The sequence below is a fragment of the Ochotona curzoniae genome, unplaced genomic scaffold (assembly GCF_017591425.1).
Source record: "Ochotona curzoniae isolate NIBS_2020 unplaced genomic scaffold, NIBS_Ocur_1.0 contig_1302, whole genome shotgun sequence".
Lineage (NCBI taxonomy): Eukaryota > Metazoa > Chordata > Mammalia > Lagomorpha > Ochotonidae > Ochotona > Ochotona curzoniae.
Window position 1 is genome coordinate 18,947,212 of NW_024465035.1, and position 20,746 is coordinate 18,967,957.

Below are 20,746 nucleotides of genomic sequence, written 5' to 3' on the forward strand. Positions count from 1 at the left end.
GCTTTCAGTGGCCGCTCCCCTGTTCCTCACCCTCCTCTCTTTCACCCATGAGCATATACTCACACATATAATGCACACTCACATGAATCACACACATGCAATCACACTTACAACACAATTCTACACCCATACGATTACACACGTGTGTGCATTATACAACTCATAAATGCACACACGTGCGCATACTCACAAATCATATATAAGCACACGTGCCCACGCACCTACATGCAATCAACCGCACAAGGCACACACGTGCACGCAGTTATACATGTATACACACCCATGCAATCGCATCACATCATCACACGCATGCACACATTCACACACGCACGCGCAACCACGATGCTCACGGACACAGGCTCACCGTCACTCAAGCGTGTGCGCGCACACACACACAGGCACACAGGACCGAGCATGCCGCCCTGCAGAAGCACCACTGGAATGCCTTCGGTAACTTCAGTTCCCGACCCAGCCCAATCACAGAACGCGTGTTCAGTTAACTGTTGCCCGAGCGAGCCTACAGCTGTTAGACCAATCAAAGGAGAGGGGGTGCCTCTCCACGCACGCCACCAGCGGCCAGGCCAGGCTGAGAGCGTGGGCGATGACGACACCCAGCACGACCCCCCACCACAGAAAAGGGTTGGCCGGGCGGAAGGGGCGTTACCGGAAGGGGGCGTGGGCGGCCCTGGGGGCGGCAGCGCTGGCTGCACTGGCGTCCCAGTTGCCATGGAGCCCAACAACGCGGAGGAGCGGAGGTCCCCGGAGTCCCGGAGCTACGCGTACTTAGGGATCACTCCAGTGCCAACCATGGTTCCAGAAGAGTACAGCAGCCCCAGTCAGTCCACCTGGAAGTCTTCCATGTTGTCCTCGCTCGCTTACCCCGAGGGGGTCCCCTCTAGCTTGGTGGCCCGGCCCCGGCGCATCGGGCCGTTGGCACTGGTGCCACCTCCAGAGCCCAAGGTGCTGCGTCTGCGTCCGTCCTCGCTGCGCACTCAAGACATCTCGCACCTGCTCACCGGCGTCTTCCGCAGCCTGTACTCGGCCGAGGTCATCGGTGAGGACGTGAGCGCCAGTCTGATTAAGGCCCGCGGCAGCGAGAATGAGCGCCACGAGGCATTCGTGGACCAGCTACAGCAGGTATCGGCCCCCCCCGGCGGCTGTTCCTACAGGGACAGGCCGGGCCCGGGTGGTCGAGAAGGATGCGCTTTGGGTCCACGAGCGCGCCCGGGCTCCCAGCGGCGGCCACGACTGCCCACCAACTCCGCTCATCCCTCCCTCCAGCCTTACCTCTCCTCAATCTTGGCGCTTCCTCCTTCCTCTGCTCTCAGCTCTGTCCTCTGCCGCACTCCTTATGCGACGTGCAGCCCCGCCTCCTCAGGCTCCTTCAGGTCCTTGGTCAGGGGGATTCCGCAGGACACAGGTGGACACACACCTGCCACTTGTCCTCCAAAGGGCTTGCCATGACGCTGGGGTGGATAACACTCGGGAACCGAGTATCTCTCGACTATGTGAGATACCCACGAAACTTTAGGACTGTATGTATGCCTCCGGAAATGCAGCCGGAAGCCCAGCCTCAGTTCTTCCCAGACCACCCTTACACCATGCCAAGGCTTAAGCCAGTTCAGCCGGAGTTTGTGGAGCCGGAAAAGCTGTAAACTCCACAATCAAAGACCAGATGACACGCCTTAGTACGTTTCCCATCGAGTCACTGTGCTAGGAGCTGAACTGGGGTAGAAAGTGAGCCCTCTTTTCATTTTTAAATGCTTTGATTTGGGGGGGGGCAGTTAAAAAGTAATGAAAATATCCACTGGAACAATTTCAGAATGCAGAGAAATGTAGAGTGGGAGGATGGCACAGTGGTTGGCAAGTTAATCCCCTCTTCAAAACGCCGGCATAGTGTATGAGCATTTGTTCGAGTTTCAGCTGCTCCACTTCTGACCCGCTCTGCTTAGGCCTGGGAAAGCAGTGGAGGTGACTCAAGTCCTTGAGTCCCTGCACCCACATGGGAGATCCAGAAGAGGCTCCTGGCTCCCGGCTCCCGGCTTCAGGTGAGCTGACCTGTGGCCTCTGCCGTCATCTGGGGATGCAGATGTTTGTCTTCCCTTCTCTCTCTGGAAAATCTGCCTTTCAAATAGAAATAATTTTTTAAAAAAGATTTATTTATTCTTATTGGAAAGGCAGATATACAGAAAGAAGGAGAGACAGAGGGGAGACTCTTCTGTCCCGTGGCTCACTCCCCAAGTGATGCGCCAATCTGAAGCCAGGAGCCAAAAGCTTCTTCCAGGTCTCCCATGGAAGTGCAGGGTCACAAGGCTTTGGGCCATCCTCCACTGCTTTCCCAGGCCACAAGCAGGGAGCTGGATGGAAAGCGGGGCCACCAGGATTAGAACCAGCACCCATCTGTGATCCCAGTACGTTCAAGGCGAGGACTTTAGCCACTAGGCTATCATGGCAGGCCCAAAAACAAATTAAAAAAAAAAAAGAAATGTAAAGAGTGATCAATAGTAATATAGCTAGACTTTGAGTTGTATAGTCACACTATGGCATGTTATGTGGTTTTTAAAGAGTGAGTTACGCATTTTATAGGCTTAGGCAGCTTCATGCCAGTTGCTGATGTAGCAAAAACATCACACGATAATATTAGGATGATCTCAGTTTTAAAAAGATTTTTATTTGAGAGGCACATTTATAGAGAAGGAGAGACAGAGGCAAAGAGAGATCCTCCAGCTGCTGACTCACTCCCCAGCGGCCACAATGGATAGAACTGAGCTGATCTGAAGCCAGGAATCAGGAGCTTCTTCTGGGCCTCCCACATGGGTGCAAGACCCAAGGATCTGAGCCATCCTCCCCTGCTTTCCCAGGCCATAGCCAAGCACTGGATCAGAAGTGGAACATCCAGGATACGAACTGCAGGATGCTGGTCCAGCAGCCCAAGGATTAGCCTGATGTGCCATTGTGCTGGCCTCAGGAAGACCTCATTTCTTTTTTTTTTTTTTTAAGATTTATTTTATTTTTATTGGAAAGGTGGATATACAGAGAGGAGAGACAGAGAGGAAGATCTTCCGTCTGATGATTCACTCCCCAAGTGAGCGCAACAGCCGATCGATGCTATGCCGATCCGAAGCCAGGAGCCTCTTCCTGGTCTCCCACGCGGGTGCAGGGTCCCAAAGCATTGGGCCCTACTGGACTGCTTTTCCGGGCCACAGGCAGGAAGCTGGATGGGAAGCGGGGCTGCCCGGATTAGAACCTGCGCCCATATGGGATCCCGGGCGTGCAAGGCGAGGACCTTAACCACTGAGCCATCATGCCGGACCCAAGACCTCATTTCTTAAAAATACATATGTGTGCGTGGAGAGAAAGCTGAAGAGTTTTTTCTCAGAATGTTAGTCTCTGCTTTGGGGATGGAGCACTTAAATGTTCTTTGCAGAATTCTGCATTGTTGAACTTTCTCTATCCACATGGTTTCATCTTATAATTACAGAGCAGAAACTGGGAAAAAGAGCAGACCCCTGCCATTCACTCCTTGCCACACGGTCATGTCTCTCTCTTCCCTTCCCTCTTCTCACTGTGCCATCTGGCTGTGTGTGCGGGACTGGCATTCACACTCCTGGAGAGGAACTCAGCCCCATCCTGTGTGGGGTATCTGTTGGGTCTGGGCCCTGTTGCCTGCTGGCCTCCCCTCCAGCTGCTGGTGGACAGATTGGATGGTCTGAATATGAGTGACAAACGCTCTGGAACTGACCCTTCCCCCGGGGATTGAATCCTGGCTTCTCCACACCCCACTTGCCTGATTGGGGATTATCCTTGCTGCTACAAGGCTCGGTTTCCTCATCTATAAAGGGATAATAGTGATGTGTACCCTGTGGGTTACTCAGAGGGTTAACCAAGTGTGTCCAACAGAGCATTTACATCCCAGGAAACACCCAGTGAGAGATGGTATCAGAAGTATTACTCTTTGGCTAAAGTGATGATCCCTACATCCAAGAAATGGGATCGGGGATTGTAAGCAGACCCAGACAAGAGGACACATGACACGAAGCACAGCCCTCTAAGGAATGCTCCCAGCCACTGTCTCCTGGTAGGTGATCCCAAGAGAACAGATATCCTCCATCTTCATTATGTTCTCAATCCTATATGATCAGCACTTAAAAAAAAAAAAGCAAAAAATATTCACTTATGTTGTTAGCTGAAAGGGTAGCAGAGAGAGGGAGAGACAGAGGGAAAGATCTTCCATCGACTGGTTCACTCTCCGAAGAACCGCAAGGCCAAGGTTGAACCAGGCTGACTGCAGGAGCCAACGACTTCCTCTGCATCTCCCACATGAGTGGCAGGGACTCAGATCCGGGAGTCAACATCTGCTGCTCCCCGGGCACATTAGCAGGGAGTTGAGTCAGAAGCAGAGTGGCAAGAACTCTAACCGGCACCTGCGTATGAGCTGCAGGTATCACAAGCCCTGGCTTAACCCAATGCGCCACAACGCCTGCCCTGTACACGTACCTTTTGACTCTGTGCTGCACAAGCTTGTTGAAGAATTCCAGTATCTCCTGTGTGAGTGGTGGCTGTCTTTACTGTGAAATCAGGAGGAAGTGTGTGGGTTGCCTTTGTCATCTCCAGTGTTCAGCTCTGGGGCGGAGGGCTGGGCCAGATGATCCGGGTAGCTGTCCATCTTTTGCTCTGTCTTCATTGGGGTGACCTCTAGGATGGGGTCAGATACAGCCTCAGGGCCTCATGCTCCAGTGTACCCTTTGCCCATTCTTCCCCCCTCTCCAGATCCGGGAGCTGTATAAGCAGCGGCTGGCTGAGATCGGGATGCTAGAGAGACACATCATCCAGGCCCGCGCACGGGCACTTGCAGAGACAGAGCGTGTCATGAACCAGGCCCGAGGACCGGCTGACGAGGTCCTGGTCAAGTTGCCTCCAGGTGGGTGCAGAGAGCTGGCTGTGCTGGTCCCTGGCGCTACGGCCAACTCTCCAGTCCTGCTAAGTGTTAGAGGAGCAGGGTGCACAGGGGCTTTGTTACCACCCAGCATGCTCACCTGTCATGCTTTGCACAGCCACACACCTGTCCCTATGCCAATCGGATAGCTGCTGCCCAGCCCACAACTCCTGTTCCGGTTCTTCAGCCATTTCCCAGGGCCATGGCCAGAAAGATTGTGTGCAGTCACCATCTGTCTTTTTTTTTTTTTTTAATATTTATTTTGCTTCAAAGCTAGAGTTACAGAGAGAGAGAGAGAGATCTTCCAATCATTGGTTTACTCCCCAAATAGCTGCAAGGGTCAGTCCTGGACTGGTCTGAAGCTAAGAGCCAAGAATTTCTCCTGGATCTCCTGCGTGGGTGCAGGCCCAAGGACTTTGGACTTGCTCCGTTGCTTTCTCAGACACATTGGTAGGGAGCTGGACCGAATGGGGAGCAGCCAAGACTTGAACCAGAGCTCCTGTGGGATGCCAACGCCTGCAAGGTTAGCCTACTGTGCTATGGTGTTGACCTGCCACGTGTCTATCTGACACCCCTCCATTTGGGAAGGGTTCTCTGGTCTTTCCTTGCTGTCTGTGTTGTTGCCAGTTGCCAGGGCTCTGTTTTTCTCCCTCCCTCCCTTCCTCCCTCCCTCCCTCCCTCCCCCCCCTCTCTTTTCTCTCCTTCCTTCCTTCCTTCCTTCCTTCCTTTTCTTCTTATTCTTCCTCTTCCCTTCTCTCTCTCCTTTTTTTTTCTTTCCTCCCCTTCTCCTTCCTCCTTTTCCTCTGTTTATTTTTGTTGGAAAGGAAGATTTACAATGAGTAGCAGAGGCAGGAAGAGAGATCTTCATGAAGACACGTTCTCAGAGACCAGCCACATGCTGCCCCTTATCTGGCATCCATGAACAAATCACCCGGGATTACTGAATCAGCTGCCTCCATGTTGGTATTTTTCTTTAAGAAGTTGATTTGTTCAAGAAATTGGGCTGGTCTAAAACCAGGATCCAAGAGCTTCCACTGGATCTCCCATAGGGATGCAGGGATCCAAGGATTTGGGCCATGCTTCACTACTTTCCCAGGCCATTAGCAGGGAGCTAAATTGAAAGTAGAGCAACTGGGCCTTGAATGGGTACAGGTAGAGGCTTAGCTTGCTATTCCACAGGCACCAATCTGGGCAAGATAACTGGGTAGGTGAGGCTGGTGCATTCTCTCTAGGAGCAAGATGCTACTAGCTTGGCTGCTTTGTTGTTGCACTGTAGACAACTTTTTTTTTTCCAGGAATGGTAATACATTATAACAAAATGCTAAGGAAAATCCTGTCATTCATTTACCCATTTGTCAGCTGAAATACTTGTACACTGACGAACTTGAGCAAGTACTTGGTCTTCCCATATGATCAGGATTCTTTCCCTTTATTTTCCAGTTTTGAAAATATTGAGTTTTGCATTTTTGTGGAGTAGTGAGCAAGCCACTTTTAGGGTGCTGTGTCTCTTAAATAAATAAGCAAAAAATAATTAAGAAAAGATGATGAGTTGATTGGCCTAGCATCTTCAGAAGGTGGCCGTGAAAGCTTCGTTGTCTTGGTACGATTATGAGCTGACAGATTTCCTAGCCACAGCTGCAGTTTCTGTCTTTGTCCCTGTTTGGCCAATGTTAACCCTCTCTGGCTGGTTCCAGACTCCTGTCAGTCTTGGTGTCTTGGCCAGCATCCTTTCTGGCTTTCTGGCATAGTCGGACAGTGTAGGTGGTACCTGGCCTCAGATCTGGAATCAGCAAGAAGCCCTGTTTGCTTGGATTTCCCTGACCCCTTTACACAGACACACACATACACACAAGTCCATGGACACACGAATACAGAGACACATAGAGACACATGCACAGGGACACACACACATCTGCCCATGTACATATATGTACACAGATATACATATACACAAACACACGTAGACCCACAAACACATGCACACAGACAAACACGCAGGCTTTGGCCTGCCCTCCTGCATCCCTGACACTCGCCATTTTTGCAGGACAGTGGACAGAAAGGAGAAAGCATTTAGGGTTGGGAGACTGTGGCCAGGAGGGAAGGTCTGGGACTGGGGAGAAGTGGCCAAGGCAGTGCCTTAGGAAGGCATTTCTGCTTCCATACCCTTAGGGTTGCACTTTGCTAGTCATCCTCACTGTCTCCCCGACACCCCGACACCCCAACATTCTCCTAGCCGCCCTCCACTTCCTACAATGTGGGTTTTCTCTCCATCTACAGGTGTGGGGACTTAGAGGCCATCAAGGGACACCCAGGTCCCTCTGCTGTGGGTGGGGGGCAGCTTTGGGCTTGGGCTTGTCTGCCCTCAAACCCCTTTCTTTTACCAGCTGGGGGAGGGAGGGAGGAGGATAAGGAAGGCTGCTTGGCAGGCCCGATGTGTCCCGGTGTGACCCCAAGTGCAGGGAGCCCTTTTTTTTTGGTCAGGCCTGCTCCTTCTGAGGCCCGTGGCCTGCTACAAATGCAGAACACTGGGGCCTAGGCTCATGTCTCCCCACCCTGTGTCCCCTCTACAACAGCTGGGTACTTTGATAGCGACTATTGGTAGCTGAACCCTAGAGAGCTTGAGGTCCTAGGAGTCAGTTACTGCCTCTTTTTTTTTTTTTAAGATTTATTTTTGTTGGAAAGGCAGATATACAGAGAGGACAGAGAGGAGGATCTGTCAGCTGATTCACTCCCCAAGAGGTCACAACGGCCAGAGCTGAGCCGATCCGAAGCCAGGATCCAGGAGCCTTTTCCGGGTCTCCCACACGGATGCAGAGTCCCAAGGCTTTGGGCCATCCTTTGTTGTTTCCCAGGCTACGAGCAGGGAGTTAGATAGGAACTGGAGCAACCGGGACATAAGCCAGTGGCCGTATGGGATCCCAGTGCTTGTAAGGGGAGGAGTAGCTAATTGAGCCATTGTGCCAAGCCATAATCTAATTTTTCAATAAGAAAGCAATTTTTAAAAATATATTTTAAAAATTTTGTTTATTTGAAAGGTAGAGTTACGGAGTAAGAGAGAGAGAGAGAAAATCTCCCATCTGCTGATTCATTCTGCAAATGGGCACATCGAAGCCAATGGCCAGAAACTGAGAGACATGGGTAGCAGGGTCCCATGGACTTGGGTTACCCTCTGCTGTATTCTTGGGTGCATTCGTGGGGCACTGGATTGGAAGGGGAGCAGCCAGGAGCTGAACCAGTTACAGCACAGCGCCATCCCCAGCAGGTTCATTTTTAAATTGATCATTTGGTACAGCCTGCCTGCCTGCACATGATGTTCTAGGTACCCACGTGGCTCCTGGCAGGGAGAAGGCTCCTCAGCCTGGGCTTTGGGGCAGGTGCTGGAAGGCCAGTGTGGCTGAGATGGCTTTGTCCCCCTTCCCGTGCAGTGAAGACTGTCTTCAGGTGGTGCATAGACAGTGAACTGCTGCGCAAGCACCACCTCATCTGCCCGGAAGACTATTACGACCAAACAGTGCCGTTTTGTTCTGCACCCAAAGGTAAGGCTCGTGGCTCTGGAGCATCCTGAGTGTTGGGGGCGTGGAAGCGGTAAGTCTCCTCGGGCTCCTCCCCTTGGTCCATCTCTTCTATGCTGATAGTGATTACTGAGGTAGTGTGTGTGTGTGAGAGAGAGAGAGAAAGAGAGAGAGAGAAGTGAAGAGAATGGATGAGCCAGCTTCCCAAGCTGTTCAAGTGGGCAGGTGGATCTTGGCAGAGTCACGATGTGGAGCGGGTGGCTGCTTACAGGACTTGCCAGCCTTGCAGGTTCAGGAGACAAGCTCTCCGTTTGCCGGAGGGTGGTAGGGAGGGGTAGGACTCCAAGGATCACTAGTGCTGATGAGAAAGACTTCTAGGGATGGTCAAAGGCCCTCGGGGGGAGTGATGCCAGAAGCGGTAGCAGGAAATGTTAGGTGTGGGCACTTAGCTACTTAGCTACATTTTTTTAAAGATTTATTTTTATTATTTTTTTAATTGGAAAGGCAGATATACAGAGAGGAGAGACAGAGAGGAAGATCTTCCGTCCGATGATTCACTCCCCAAGTGAGCGCAACGGCCCATGCTATGCCGATCCGAAGCCAGGAGCCTCTTCTGGGTCTCCCACGCGGGTGCAGGGTCCCAAAGCTTTGGGCCGTCCTCCACTGCTTTCCCAGGCCACAGGCAGGGTATTTAGGTACATTTTTACCATCAGCTGGAAACTCATCCTCTTATGCAGGCACACAGGGACACCACGTGTTATGTGGTGTATTTCTTGCTACCAATTTCTCATTCACTGAACGCTTAGGGGGATGTCCTGACAGGTGTAGGTTACTAGCAACGCTTTGATGGGGTGTGTAATTGTTTTACAAAGCGCATCCCTGCATGGGGCATGTGTACCTGCCAGTGTGTGTGGCAGAGCTGAAAGATATTTTAACCCTGCAGCTTTAAAACTCACAGGCAGAATAAATTCCCGCAGCAATAAGGCATTGAGGGGACTCCAGTTGCTTCTGCGGTAAGAATTGTGAATGTTGGGAGACAATTTCTGCACGGCTATGGCATTCGGAGTTTTGCTCGGGTTGTCTTAGTGCTGTCCGCCCCTCACTGCGCTATGGCAACTCAGGGGTGTCTCCTTCCTGTCCCAGGCTTGGACCTCCCTGGATGTTCCAAGCCGACCTTTAGTTCTGAGAGGCATTCCATCCAAAAGAAGACTCTAATCCAGAAGCTGGCCCCATGCCGGAAGGGGACGACAGAGTCTGAAGAAGAGTTAGACCACACGGTAGAGAGCGAGAGTTGGGATTTAACTCCCAAGCTCAAACTCAGGGCCAAAGAAACTGCCAAGGTTAGTTCTGGAGGCTGTGTGGGGCCAGTGTCAGGTGGTATTGATTGGGAAGTGTGGGCAGGGAGGGCCAGGGGGATGGCAGGGGGAAGGAGTTCAGATGATTCTAAAGGATGCTCCATGAACAGAGTGGAGCCCGTGTGGGTTGTGGTGGGTTGGGAAGTCCAGGTGGCTGACTCTGTCTTCCTGTGACTTTGCAAAGAGCGCAAGTCCTCGGAAGAGCTACAAGCAGGCGAGCCAAGTGTGGGCACCAGCGGAGCAAGCCTTGACCACCCGGAAGCGGAGCCGGAACGACTTCCTGAGAAACCCCCGGTTTTCCCCTCCTAACACCCTGCATGGCGGCAAGTCTCTCATTTTTGCAAGCAAGAAGCCTGTGCCAGCAAGAGATATGGAGAGCAAGCAGCTTGAGTGGAGGTGTGACTCTCCAAAAGTGACCCCTGGGAGGCTTTGGGGCTGGTCTGGCTTTAGAGGATCCTAGAGGGCTTTTTGGGGTGAAGCTGGAGTGGGGCTTTGGGATCCCCTCAGAGTGTCCTGGATTCATGCTTTGCTGCCCTTGCCAACGTCTTGAGAAAAAGCACTTGGGGGTTGGTTCTTTCTTTGCATCTGAGTGGTCTAGGTCAACCAGCGGGAGGACCCCGTAGCCATCTGCCCCTTTCATCGGACTCACGTGTCTTAAAATCAACAGTGTTCAAAGTTGGACTCATGGCAGATACTTGGTGGTTGAGTGTGTTCAACTCTCTTCCTACTGAAGGGGACAGATGTCCTCAGGGGCTTCCATGTTGGTCAGTCATCACCCAATGAGGACCAAACTGACCACCTCTCTCCCCGATTCTTCTCTACTACAGCTGTGCCGACACCCCCGTGTTTCTAGCCAAGCCATCGATCGTGTTTTTCACAGATTACGAAATTGGATCAGTCTATGAGGTAGAAATCTTTGTTTTTCTGTTTTTTTTTTTTTGTAAAGCTTTGTTTATGTTTCTTTGAAAGGCAGAGTTCTAGGGAGAAGGAGGGACACAGAGAGAAATCACCCTGTTGGTTGACTTCCCAGATGGCTGTGATGACTGGAGCTGGGCCGGCCCAAAGCCCAGGAGCCTCTTCCAGGTCTCTCACGTGGGTGTAGGGGCTCAAACACTTAGCCATCTTCTTCTGTTTTCCCAGGTGCATTAGCAGGGAGTTGGATGGGAAGCGGAGCAGCCGGACTTGAAGCGGCACCCATATGGGATGCTAACACCAGAGGCGGGGTTTAACCTACTATGCCACGATGCCAGCCCCCAGAAATCATGTTTATTTATTCCCACCCTGCTGTCTCCCTTGTTTTCAAAAACCCTAATTCTGGCATTTCTAAACTGCATGCAAAACCAGAGGAGGCTCTAATGAACAGTCCTGAGCCCATCACCCAGCTTCCATGGGTATCCATGGTTTGCAAATATGCTGTCATCTTTGACCTCTGCTACCTGCGAGTGTCTGTGAGTGCATGCATGCCTCGGAATCTCATGAAGAGATGTCTAGAGTGGCCCCTGTCTTCACTCACCCCTGTGGGAAGTGTTTCTGACAAACGAGGCAGCCGTGACATTGCCCTCAACACACTCACCCCAAGTCCTGGCTGTCAGTGGGCACCTCTTTGTTCCCCCTTCTGGATCCATCATGCTTACTTATTTATTTTAAAAGATTTATTTTCATTGCAAAGGCAGACATACAGAAAGGAGGAGAGGAGGAGAGACAGAGAGGAAAAGCCTCCGTCCCGTGATCCATTCCCTGAGCGGCCGCAACAGGCCAGAGCTGAGCCAGTCCGAAGCCAGGAGCCCTGAGCCTCTTCCAGGTCTCCCACGCAGGTGCAGGGTCCCAAGGCTTTGGGCCATCCTTGATTGCTTTCCCAGGCCACAAGCAGGGAGCTGGATGGGAAGTGGGGCTGCCAGGGTTAGAACTAGTGTCCATATGGGATCCCGGCATGTTCAAGGTTGAGTACTCGAGCTGCTAGGCTATTGCACCAGGCCCATCTTATTTATTTTAAATAGGTCATTGGACCATAGATTTCCTTAGATTAAAACCTAAATGTTGGGTCCAGCGCGATGGCCCAGTGGCTAAGAGTCATCGCCTTGAACGCGCCGGGAATCCCATATGGGCGCCAGTGCTAATCCTGGCAGCTACACTTCCACTTCAGCTCCCTGCTTGTATCCTGGGAAAGCAGTGGAGGACGGCCCAAAGCCATGAGACCCTGCACCCGTGTGGGAGACATGGATAAAATTCCTGGCTCCTGGCTTCAGATTGGCATAGCACCGGCCATTGCGGTCACTTGGGGAGTGAATCACCGGATGGAAGATCTTCCTCTCTGTCTCTCCTCCTCTGTATCTATATCTATATCTATATCTATCTATCTTTCCAATAAAAATAAGTAAATCTTTAAAAAAAAAACCCAAAAAACCTAAATGTTATGTTTGTGGTTAAAATGTCTCTATATTCTCCTTTAGCTAATGACAGTTCCCCCACACCCCTGACTTTTCTGAACTGCCATGTGGTTGTTTGCTGTGGCCCCGTATGCTGCTTGCCAGATCTGGGATAAGCAAGATGGGGTGCTGAAAGAATGAAAGCACACAAGTTGTGCTGTGTCAGAAAGGCCTGGCGCAGGGTTCCGTGAGCTCAGAAGCACCTGAGCATCTCATAGTTGTTGAGTGGTTAGCGGCGTCCACGGATGGTTATAGCTAATGAGGTGGAGCAGCAAACAGCAGATTTCCTTGCTATGTTTGTTTCCCACATACATTGAGATTAGTGCATGGTGGTTTATGATTTCCTTCTCTGGATCCTCTAAGCAGCCACCCGAGGCCCTAGGTGCTGGGCTGTCCAGAATCCCATCAGAGAATCTTGTAGACGGGGCTTTCCATACGAGACAAAATTCTCGGATACTGGGACATACTGCGTCTTGTTTCGGCTTGCCTGTGGCTTGCACGCATACACCAGTGGTCTCCTTTGGAGTTTCCCAGGCCACAAATGCTATGATTCACCATGGATCACCTTGAGGGTAGCTGCAGCTGCGGCAGAGGCCTGATGGAAAAGACCCCAGCATTTGTGGGAGCATCTGTAGTTTCCTCCATTCTGGGTTTCAAACTTTGGGTCATTAAGGCGATACCAAGCAGGGGCTGTCACTCTCCGCATTGTCTGTAAACTGGCAGTGAGTGGTTGGATTTTGAGTAGCTTCTTGTTTGGTAAGAATGGCTCCTTGGCGGCTCTGGGCATTTCTCGCCACTGCCCGCCTCAAGCAGGCTGTGTGTCTGATGCCCACCGTCAGTAACGCATGCCTGCAGGTGCTCCAGCCTCCCCCAGTGAGGTCTCCAGCCACCCCCCCCCCCCGAATGAGTTCACATGCTTTAAGGGACTGTGGCACAGATAGCCTAGTGGCTAAATCCTTGCCTTGCACACACCGGGGTCCCATATGGATGCCAGTTCATGTCCCGGCAGCTCCACTTCCCATCCAGCTTCCTGCCTGAGACCTGGGAAAGCAATTGCAGATGGTTCAAAAAGCCTTGGGACCCTGCACCCACGAGGCAAACCCAAAAGATACTCCTGGCTTTGGATTGGCTCAGCGCTAGCCATTTTGGTCACTTGGGGAGTGAACCAGTGGATGGAAACTCATTCTATCTCTCCTCTCTGTAAATCTGCATTTCTAATGGAAATTGATACATCTCTAAAAAAAAAATAGTTACAAATGGGTGACTTCTAACTCAGCCACTTGTGTGTGTCTTTGCTGTGATTTTCCTGTTGGACACAAAGCAGCCTTTCCCTCTGACTTCTGTTCCTGCCTCCTCTCCCTCTGTGCTCTCTTTGATAGCTGTTCCAGTGTGTTGTGTGCTTGCATTATTTCTTTTCGAAACCCTAAGTAAAAACGAAACAAAGTAGAAACCCATGAGATTCATGCCCACTCCTTCTTGCGTCCTCTGGCTTCAAGAGTGCAACCAGCATTCCCTTCAAGAATAGAGACTTTCTTCATTCATTTTCCCCAGTTTTCCTCTTCTTTTTAAAAAGATGTATTTATTCTTCTTGAAAAGCAGAGTTGCAGAGAGCACCCCTTGTTTCCTTCTTTAAGAACAAGCTAAAAATCAATTTTCTGTTTATTTGTTTGAAAGGCAGAAAGAGAGAGAATCTCCCATGTGCTGGTTTACTCCCCAGGTGTCCATAAGAGCTGGAGAAGGATCAGCAGAAAGCAGCAGTATAAACTCCATCTGGGTCTCCCATATGAGTGTCAGAAACCCAAGCACTTAAAAAAAGATTTATTTATTTTCATTTGAAAGGCAGAGTAACAGAGAAAAGGAGAGACAAACAGAGACCTCTTCCATCTGCTGGTTCACTTCCCAAACAGCCGTAATAGCTGGAGTTAGGCTGATCCAAAGCTTGGAGCTAGGCGATTCCTTCGGTCTTCCACATGGGTGCAGAGTTCAAATCTTGGGTCATCCTCTACTGCTTTCCCAGGCCACAAGCAGGAAGCAGGATGGAAAGTGGAGCAGCCAGGACATGAACTGGCACCCACATAGGATGCCAAGGACCACAGGTTGAGGCTTAACTCAGTGTCAATCCCCAGAACCTAAGTAACTGAGTCACCACCTGCTGCCTCCTAGATTGGGCATCCCGCGGGAAGGCAGAGTCAACAGAGGAGCTGAGACAGATTCAGACACCTTAACAGGACCTGTGGGTGGCCCGAGCAGCGTCTTACCTGCCGGGCCAAATGCTCCCTTCCACCAATCCCTGGGCAATCAGGTCAGGCCCAAGCTTGGCAGTCATCAGCTGCGCTAAGCAGGTACAAAGACAATGAGGCCTTATGATATCAACCCCTCACACACACGAGACAGGAGCACCTGCCAAGCCTTAGCTCTCTGGGAATCACAAACCAGCAGGTCCACATGCTCAACATTCAGCAAAACATTTGGCTTACTCCTCCAACAGACCTGTAATGTGTGCTTGTGTGCTTATGTATCGGCTGTAATGCCTTAAAGTCAGTCGAAGAAGCTGGCGAAGGGGGCAAGACGGTTTCAGTTGGGGAGCGGAAAGAACCACAGGGAGAGCTGCTCAGGGACACGGGAAGGCAATGATGGGCCCATAGGGTTGCGAGGTGCATCCTGGGAGTTGTAGAACCTGAAGCTGTAGCTGGGGTGAACGGGCACCGCAGTGGACCAGGTGCCCCTCTTCCGCTTGTCCCTTGTCCACTGATCTTCCCTGTGACCTGGCTTACCTGTCACTCTTTCAGAAGGTCACCCTGCCTTTTCCAGATGGACTGGGTTAAGCGGCCCTGCCGCAGGCTCATCCTGTGCCATGCCGTTCTCTCATGGCATAGTTTGATGTTCATTGTTCCCATCAAACTGTAAGTCCCTCACAGGCAAGAATTACTTGGAGGTTCATGGTACGATTTTCCTGCCAGTGCCTGGCATCCTGTAGACCTTCATGATTTTCTGATTGAATTGCATGAATACTTAGGCATGAGTCTGACCCTTATATTTACCAAAACATGAGCAGGTGCATCTTGATAGGCACACTCTGCATTGCCACATGGGTCTGTTTTGCAATACTGTGTCGGTAGTTTGCAGGTAAAAGCTGCCACCTGCAGCACCACCAGCATTCCAGCAGGTTCGAGTCCTGGCTGTTCCACTTTGATCCAGTTGTTTATGTTTCCGGGGAGGTGGGTTCCTGTCCTAGCTCTCCACTTCTAATTCAGCTCCCCACTAATGGCCTGGGCAAGCAGCAGAAGATAGCTCAAGGCCTTGGGATCCTGCACCTGTCTGGGAGATCCCAAACAAGCTCCTGGCTTCCAGCTTCGGATCAGCTCAGCTCTGGCCATTGCAGCCATTTTGGGGAGGGAACCAGTAGGTGGAAGACTTATCTTCTCTCTGGAATGCTGCTTTTTTTTTTTTTTAAAGTACATGAAATGCACACATTTCCACAAAACTCACTTTACAAAATTGATACTAGAAGAGAAAAAGTATCAGAGAGCCGTCCTCTGCTGTGACACGGGGTCTGTGATGTCAAGCTGGTGACAGTGTTCTGTCATTGCGATGAAGGTTGCATAATTCTATTAGTATACGAAAATACCCCTGCAGGATATACCTTGATTGGGAGTTGCATGGCATAACAAAGCCCTTTAAAGGTAATCCTAACAAGATTCCCCACAAGCAGAGCTTCAGGTCTTGAGGTCTTCATCAGCGAATTCCTTCCAGCACAGAAAGAGGAAAGGCAATGAGGTTTCACAGACTCTCGTGGAAACAGGAAAAAGGCCACCATGTCACCCGTCTTGAGAGTCAAGTGTTGTCTTAATACCCAAACCTGAAACACAATGTTGATAAGAAAGGCTAAGCCTGGATATAAACTGACCTTCAGAATTTTCTTAGCAGAAAGTTAGCAAATAGAATTCAACTCAATGTAAAAAATAATCAACATTGGGGCTGGTGCTCTGGCAGAGTGGGTGAAGCTGTGACCTGTGGAACCAGGATTTCATATGGGCACCATTTCATGTCACAGCTGTTCCATTTCCAAAAAAAATCTTCAACCTGCTAATGCAGCTGGGAAAGCAACAGAAGATGTCTGAAGTGCTTGGGTCTTTGTACCCTTGGGAGACCCGAAAGAAGCTCTGGTTTCCTAGCTTCAGACCAGCCTAGCTCTGGCTGTTGTAGCCATCTGGGGAGTGAGCCAGCAGATGGAAGATCTCTCTCTCTCACTTCTCTGCAACTCTGGTTTTCAGATAAATAAATAAGCATTGTAAAAGATACAGCAAACATCACAACCAAGTTGGCTTGATGAAGAGTATGAAGGGTACCTTGGGAGACCCGAGTATGTTTCCAGCTCCTGGCTCCAGCCCCAGGCTGTCACAGATATTTGCAGAGTGAATCAGCAAGTGGGAGATCTCCTACATGTATTTTGCATATTATTCCCTGTATTTTTTTAAAAAAGATATTATGGCCAGCATTGTGGTACACTGGGTTAAGTTACTACTTGCAAAACTAGTATGTCTTTTTTTTTTTTAAAAAAAAATTTGAATTGTATGGTACAAATCCATAGGGTCTGGGATTTCCCTACCTCCTCCCCAAATTACCACCCCCCAACTGATTTTTCCCAGACTATTACGTTATTATAGTCCTTCATAAGCAGTCATAAGTCCATCAGTTATTTAAGTGTGCCCTGACATTGCCGGTGCAGACAATGTCAGATAATCCAGCATCCTATTGTCTATGTCCAACACTTTCATTGGGATGTGTCTTTGATTTGGAAGTAGAGATGCATATTGCATTGTATCTTCACATTTGAACATGATCGTCTCCGTTATGCCCTCAGTATACATTCCATTAAATGAGAAGCCACGAAACAAAGTCAACAACAGGTATGAAGTTAAAACAAACAATTTACAGCACTGTGAAGTAAAAAAAAAAAAATGCGCCACTGGATAACCAATGCATGGGTTAGGAAATGAAAAAGAAAACGCAAGAGCCTCTTGGATAAAATGAGGCCACTGTGCGATCCGTGATTCAGCGATGAGTTCAACAAGAGAAAAGAAACTATTTGGAAGAAATGAAAATAAAAACAAAAACATCAAAATACATAGAATGCAGCAAAAACAGTATGGGAAGGGTTATTGATCTTGCCATTTGCATGAAGGCTGCCTTCTATCAGAGAGAACATACGGTATTTGTCCTCTTGCGATTGACTGATTTTACTGCCAGTACCTCTTAATGGAGTGCCATTTGAGTCTAGGCTGCTCTGTTTCCTACCCGACTCTCTGATAACATGCCAGGGAAGACAGTCCATCTGAGCCTAAGTGCTTGGGCCACTGCCATTTGTCTGGCAGACTAGGGTGGAGCTCTGGCGCCTGGCTTCAGTCAACGTTGGTTTAACGCTTGAAAAGCAATCAGTGTAATCCACCATATTTCTGTAATAAGGGACAAAACTCGCATCGTAATCTTCCAATGGATGCAGACAAACTCCAATATCTATGTATGATGAAAACATTGGAATCAATCAGGAACAGGAAAAAAAACCTTTTTTTTTTTTTTAAATCAATTTTAAAAGGTTTATTTACTTGGAGGGCGGAGTAAGCCATGAAACCTTTTCTGACATTCTGCCCAATGTGTCATGCTCAAGGACTGGGAATCCTTGGAGAGATGTTGTCTCAGGGGACCTCAGGGAGCGTCAGTGACTGGTGGGTCATTTGAGGACCAGTGTTCAACACACTTAACAGTGCCCAGAGGCTACGGCAGTGCAGGTGAGGGGAGAGAAGGAAGACTGGGCACTAAGCATGCTAACCTGGAGTGACCATTCATCAGGAGGCTGGCCAGTCTATGCCAGTCAGGTCAGAGGAGCCCTGCTGTGAGGACTGGGTCAAGACTGCATTTTGTAGAGAAGCTCAACAGAACCATATCTGGAGCAGATCACATCCATGAAACTCCAGTTTGTCATGTTGTGCAGTTGAGTGAGTGCAATTTAGAAGGGGGCAATGGAACTCGAACCTCATGGTAGCCACTAGTTAATCATAGAACAGATGATCTGTAGCTCACATTATTTGGTGAGGACTGTCATATTCAAACGCATCTTCAATGATACTGATGTTTTATTATTTATTTTGATTGATTTGAAAGACACACACAGAGAGATCTCCCATCCTGTGTTATACTTCCCAGATGTCTGTAACTGCCAGTGCTGTGTCAAGCTAAAACCATGAGCCAGCTCCAAGGTGATCCCAGGGTGCACATGAGCAGTAAGCTGGAATGGAGGTGGAACTGGGACTTGAACCAGGCACTCCTGGGCAGCATATCAATCACTGTGCTGAATGCTTACCCTTGAAGTAACCTTTTTTTTGTACTTTATACTCACATCTAAGGCCTGAACTTTGCTAAGATGCTGAAAAGCCCCCAGTGGGCAAAAATGCAGCAGTATCTCCTTTCTCGCTTTCACAGAATCCAAAATCAACTTCTGTTTATCCGTGAAATGAAGGGGAAAAGGAGGTCATGCTAAATGGACTCAGAAGTTCTTACTGGGCACACACAGTGTCTTACCTCCTTCCCACACAGTCCCAGCCGGTCCGGACACACAATCTACACTCTGGTGAATCAGTGAGTGTAGACATGGACAACCAACCACACGGGGACAGAGTCGTCAGAAGCTGCAGCCAGCCCTCATTCTCCTCTTCATGGCATCCCAGTTTTCACCCAATAACCCATGAGTTCTCATATGCCACATGATTCACTCAACATCCTGGTCCTAGGATTGTATTCACTGGCTGTGTGGCCTAAATGGTCCAATCAAAGCCAACTCTGGCACTTCCACCTGGGGATTCTGGACAGGAGGATTTGCTCTCACTCCCCTCGACCTGGGAACTGTAGTCCCAGCAGCTGCAGCTGCTCTGAGAAGGTGACGGGATGCGATTGATCTGACAAAGCTCCTTTGGTTACTGTCCTGCCTCTGGAAGCTTCCACCTGCATGAGCCAACCAACCTCTAATTAGATATTCTTCTGGAATCTAACACCACAAATATTCTCAATTTTTTCCCTTGCGTATTGAGTGCTAAAAAATTTGGGGAGTGGGAGGAATTGAGGCAGGCCAGTCTTGAGGTTAGAATCGCAGACCCACAGCCCAAAGGGACAGAGGCTGTGAAGCAGAGAAGGGACACAACCTCAGGTACCATCTGATTGGTCCAGAGAAAAGCAACTTGAAAGTCATGAACCAGAAGGATGATCAAATTCATCATGAACGCTGAAGCAAAGGGCAGGGCTCCATCAAGGGTTAATGAGACTGTGCTGGAATAGGCTTTGTCAGACAGTCGGGCAGCGCAGAAGCGACAAAGAAAAGGATCTGGAGGAGACACAGAGCCCAGGAAGGACACAGAACAGGACGCAACATCCCCTGCTTCCCTAGACAAGAAAAGGATTGCCGAGTGGCTGTCCCCGGGGACACCTTGGTCCTAAGAGAGAAACAAACTAGATTGTCAGAAGCAAGCCAGCTGTTGTCACGAGCCAGTTACACTAAGATGAATACATTGGATGGAAACTCTGCTTTGATATTAAAATGAGCATTCGGGGCAGTATCTATTAGCCAATTACATTGGGGGGATGTGTTTCAAACAGTTTCAAGTTTTTCTTTTAAAGATTATTTTATTTTTGGCTTAGCATAATGGTTCAATAGCTAAACCCTTACCTTGCAAGCACTGGGAACGTATATAGGCTCAGGTCCCAGCTGTACCACTTCCCATCCAGCTCCCTGCTTGTGGCCTGGGAAAGCAGTGGAGGACGGCTCAAAGCCTTGGGACACTGCACCTGCATGGGAGACCTGGAAGAAGCTCCTGGCTTTCAGATTGGCTCAGCTTTGTCCATTGTAACCATCTGGGGAGTAAACCAGTGGATGGGTGGATGGGAGATCTTTCTCTCTGTTTTTCCTCTCCATAAAATCTGATCTACCTTTCCACTGGGAAAAAAAAAAGGATCTTTTCTTAAAATTTGTTTTCATTGGAAATGCAAAGTAACAGAGCTGGAGCTGAGCTGATCTGAAGCCAGGAGCTTCTTCCGGGTCTCCCACATCCGTGCCTGCTTTGGGCCGTCCTCGACTGCTTTCTCAGGCCACAAGCAGGGAACTGGATGGGAAGTGGGGGCTGCCGGGATTAGAACTGGCGCCCATATGGGCCTCTGGCAGGTGTTGAGGCGAGGACTTTAGCTGCTAGGCTACTGCACCGGGCTCTCTTTTCTGTCTTAAATCAAGAATATTCATCTTAAGAATGGGTTTGGTCAATTTTACTGACTTAGCTGGCTTTTTCTCCCCCACTTGATTAATTGACTGTTCCATCTTTTTGAAAATATCTACCTGTATCCAGGTACTGTCAAATGCATGAGCCATTACACAGACTTCCTTTTGCCAGTCAATTTTTGATGGGCATGGTTTGGGATCCTTCTGGATAAGGAAGTTATTTGAGTCTAGCTTAAAATGAGTCACTTCATGTTTCA

General features: G+C 49.6%; 1 protein-coding gene across 1 annotated transcript in view; it reads left to right on the top strand.

Moving 5' to 3' along the window:
* Positions 1–414: 414 nt before the first annotated feature.
* Positions 415–20,746, top strand: part of DLEC1 (DLEC1 cilia and flagella associated protein) — a 49,237-nt gene continuing 28,905 nt past the window's right edge. The window contains exons 1-6 of the mRNA XM_041004003.1: positions 415–1,137; positions 4,771–4,921; positions 8,362–8,472; positions 9,592–9,788; positions 9,988–10,199; positions 10,631–10,709. Coding sequence (XP_040859937.1) covers positions 415–1,137; positions 4,771–4,921; positions 8,362–8,472; positions 9,592–9,788; positions 9,988–10,199; positions 10,631–10,709 — 1,473 coding nt within the window. The remainder of the gene's footprint in view (positions 1,138–4,770; positions 4,922–8,361; positions 8,473–9,591; positions 9,789–9,987; positions 10,200–10,630; positions 10,710–20,746) is intronic.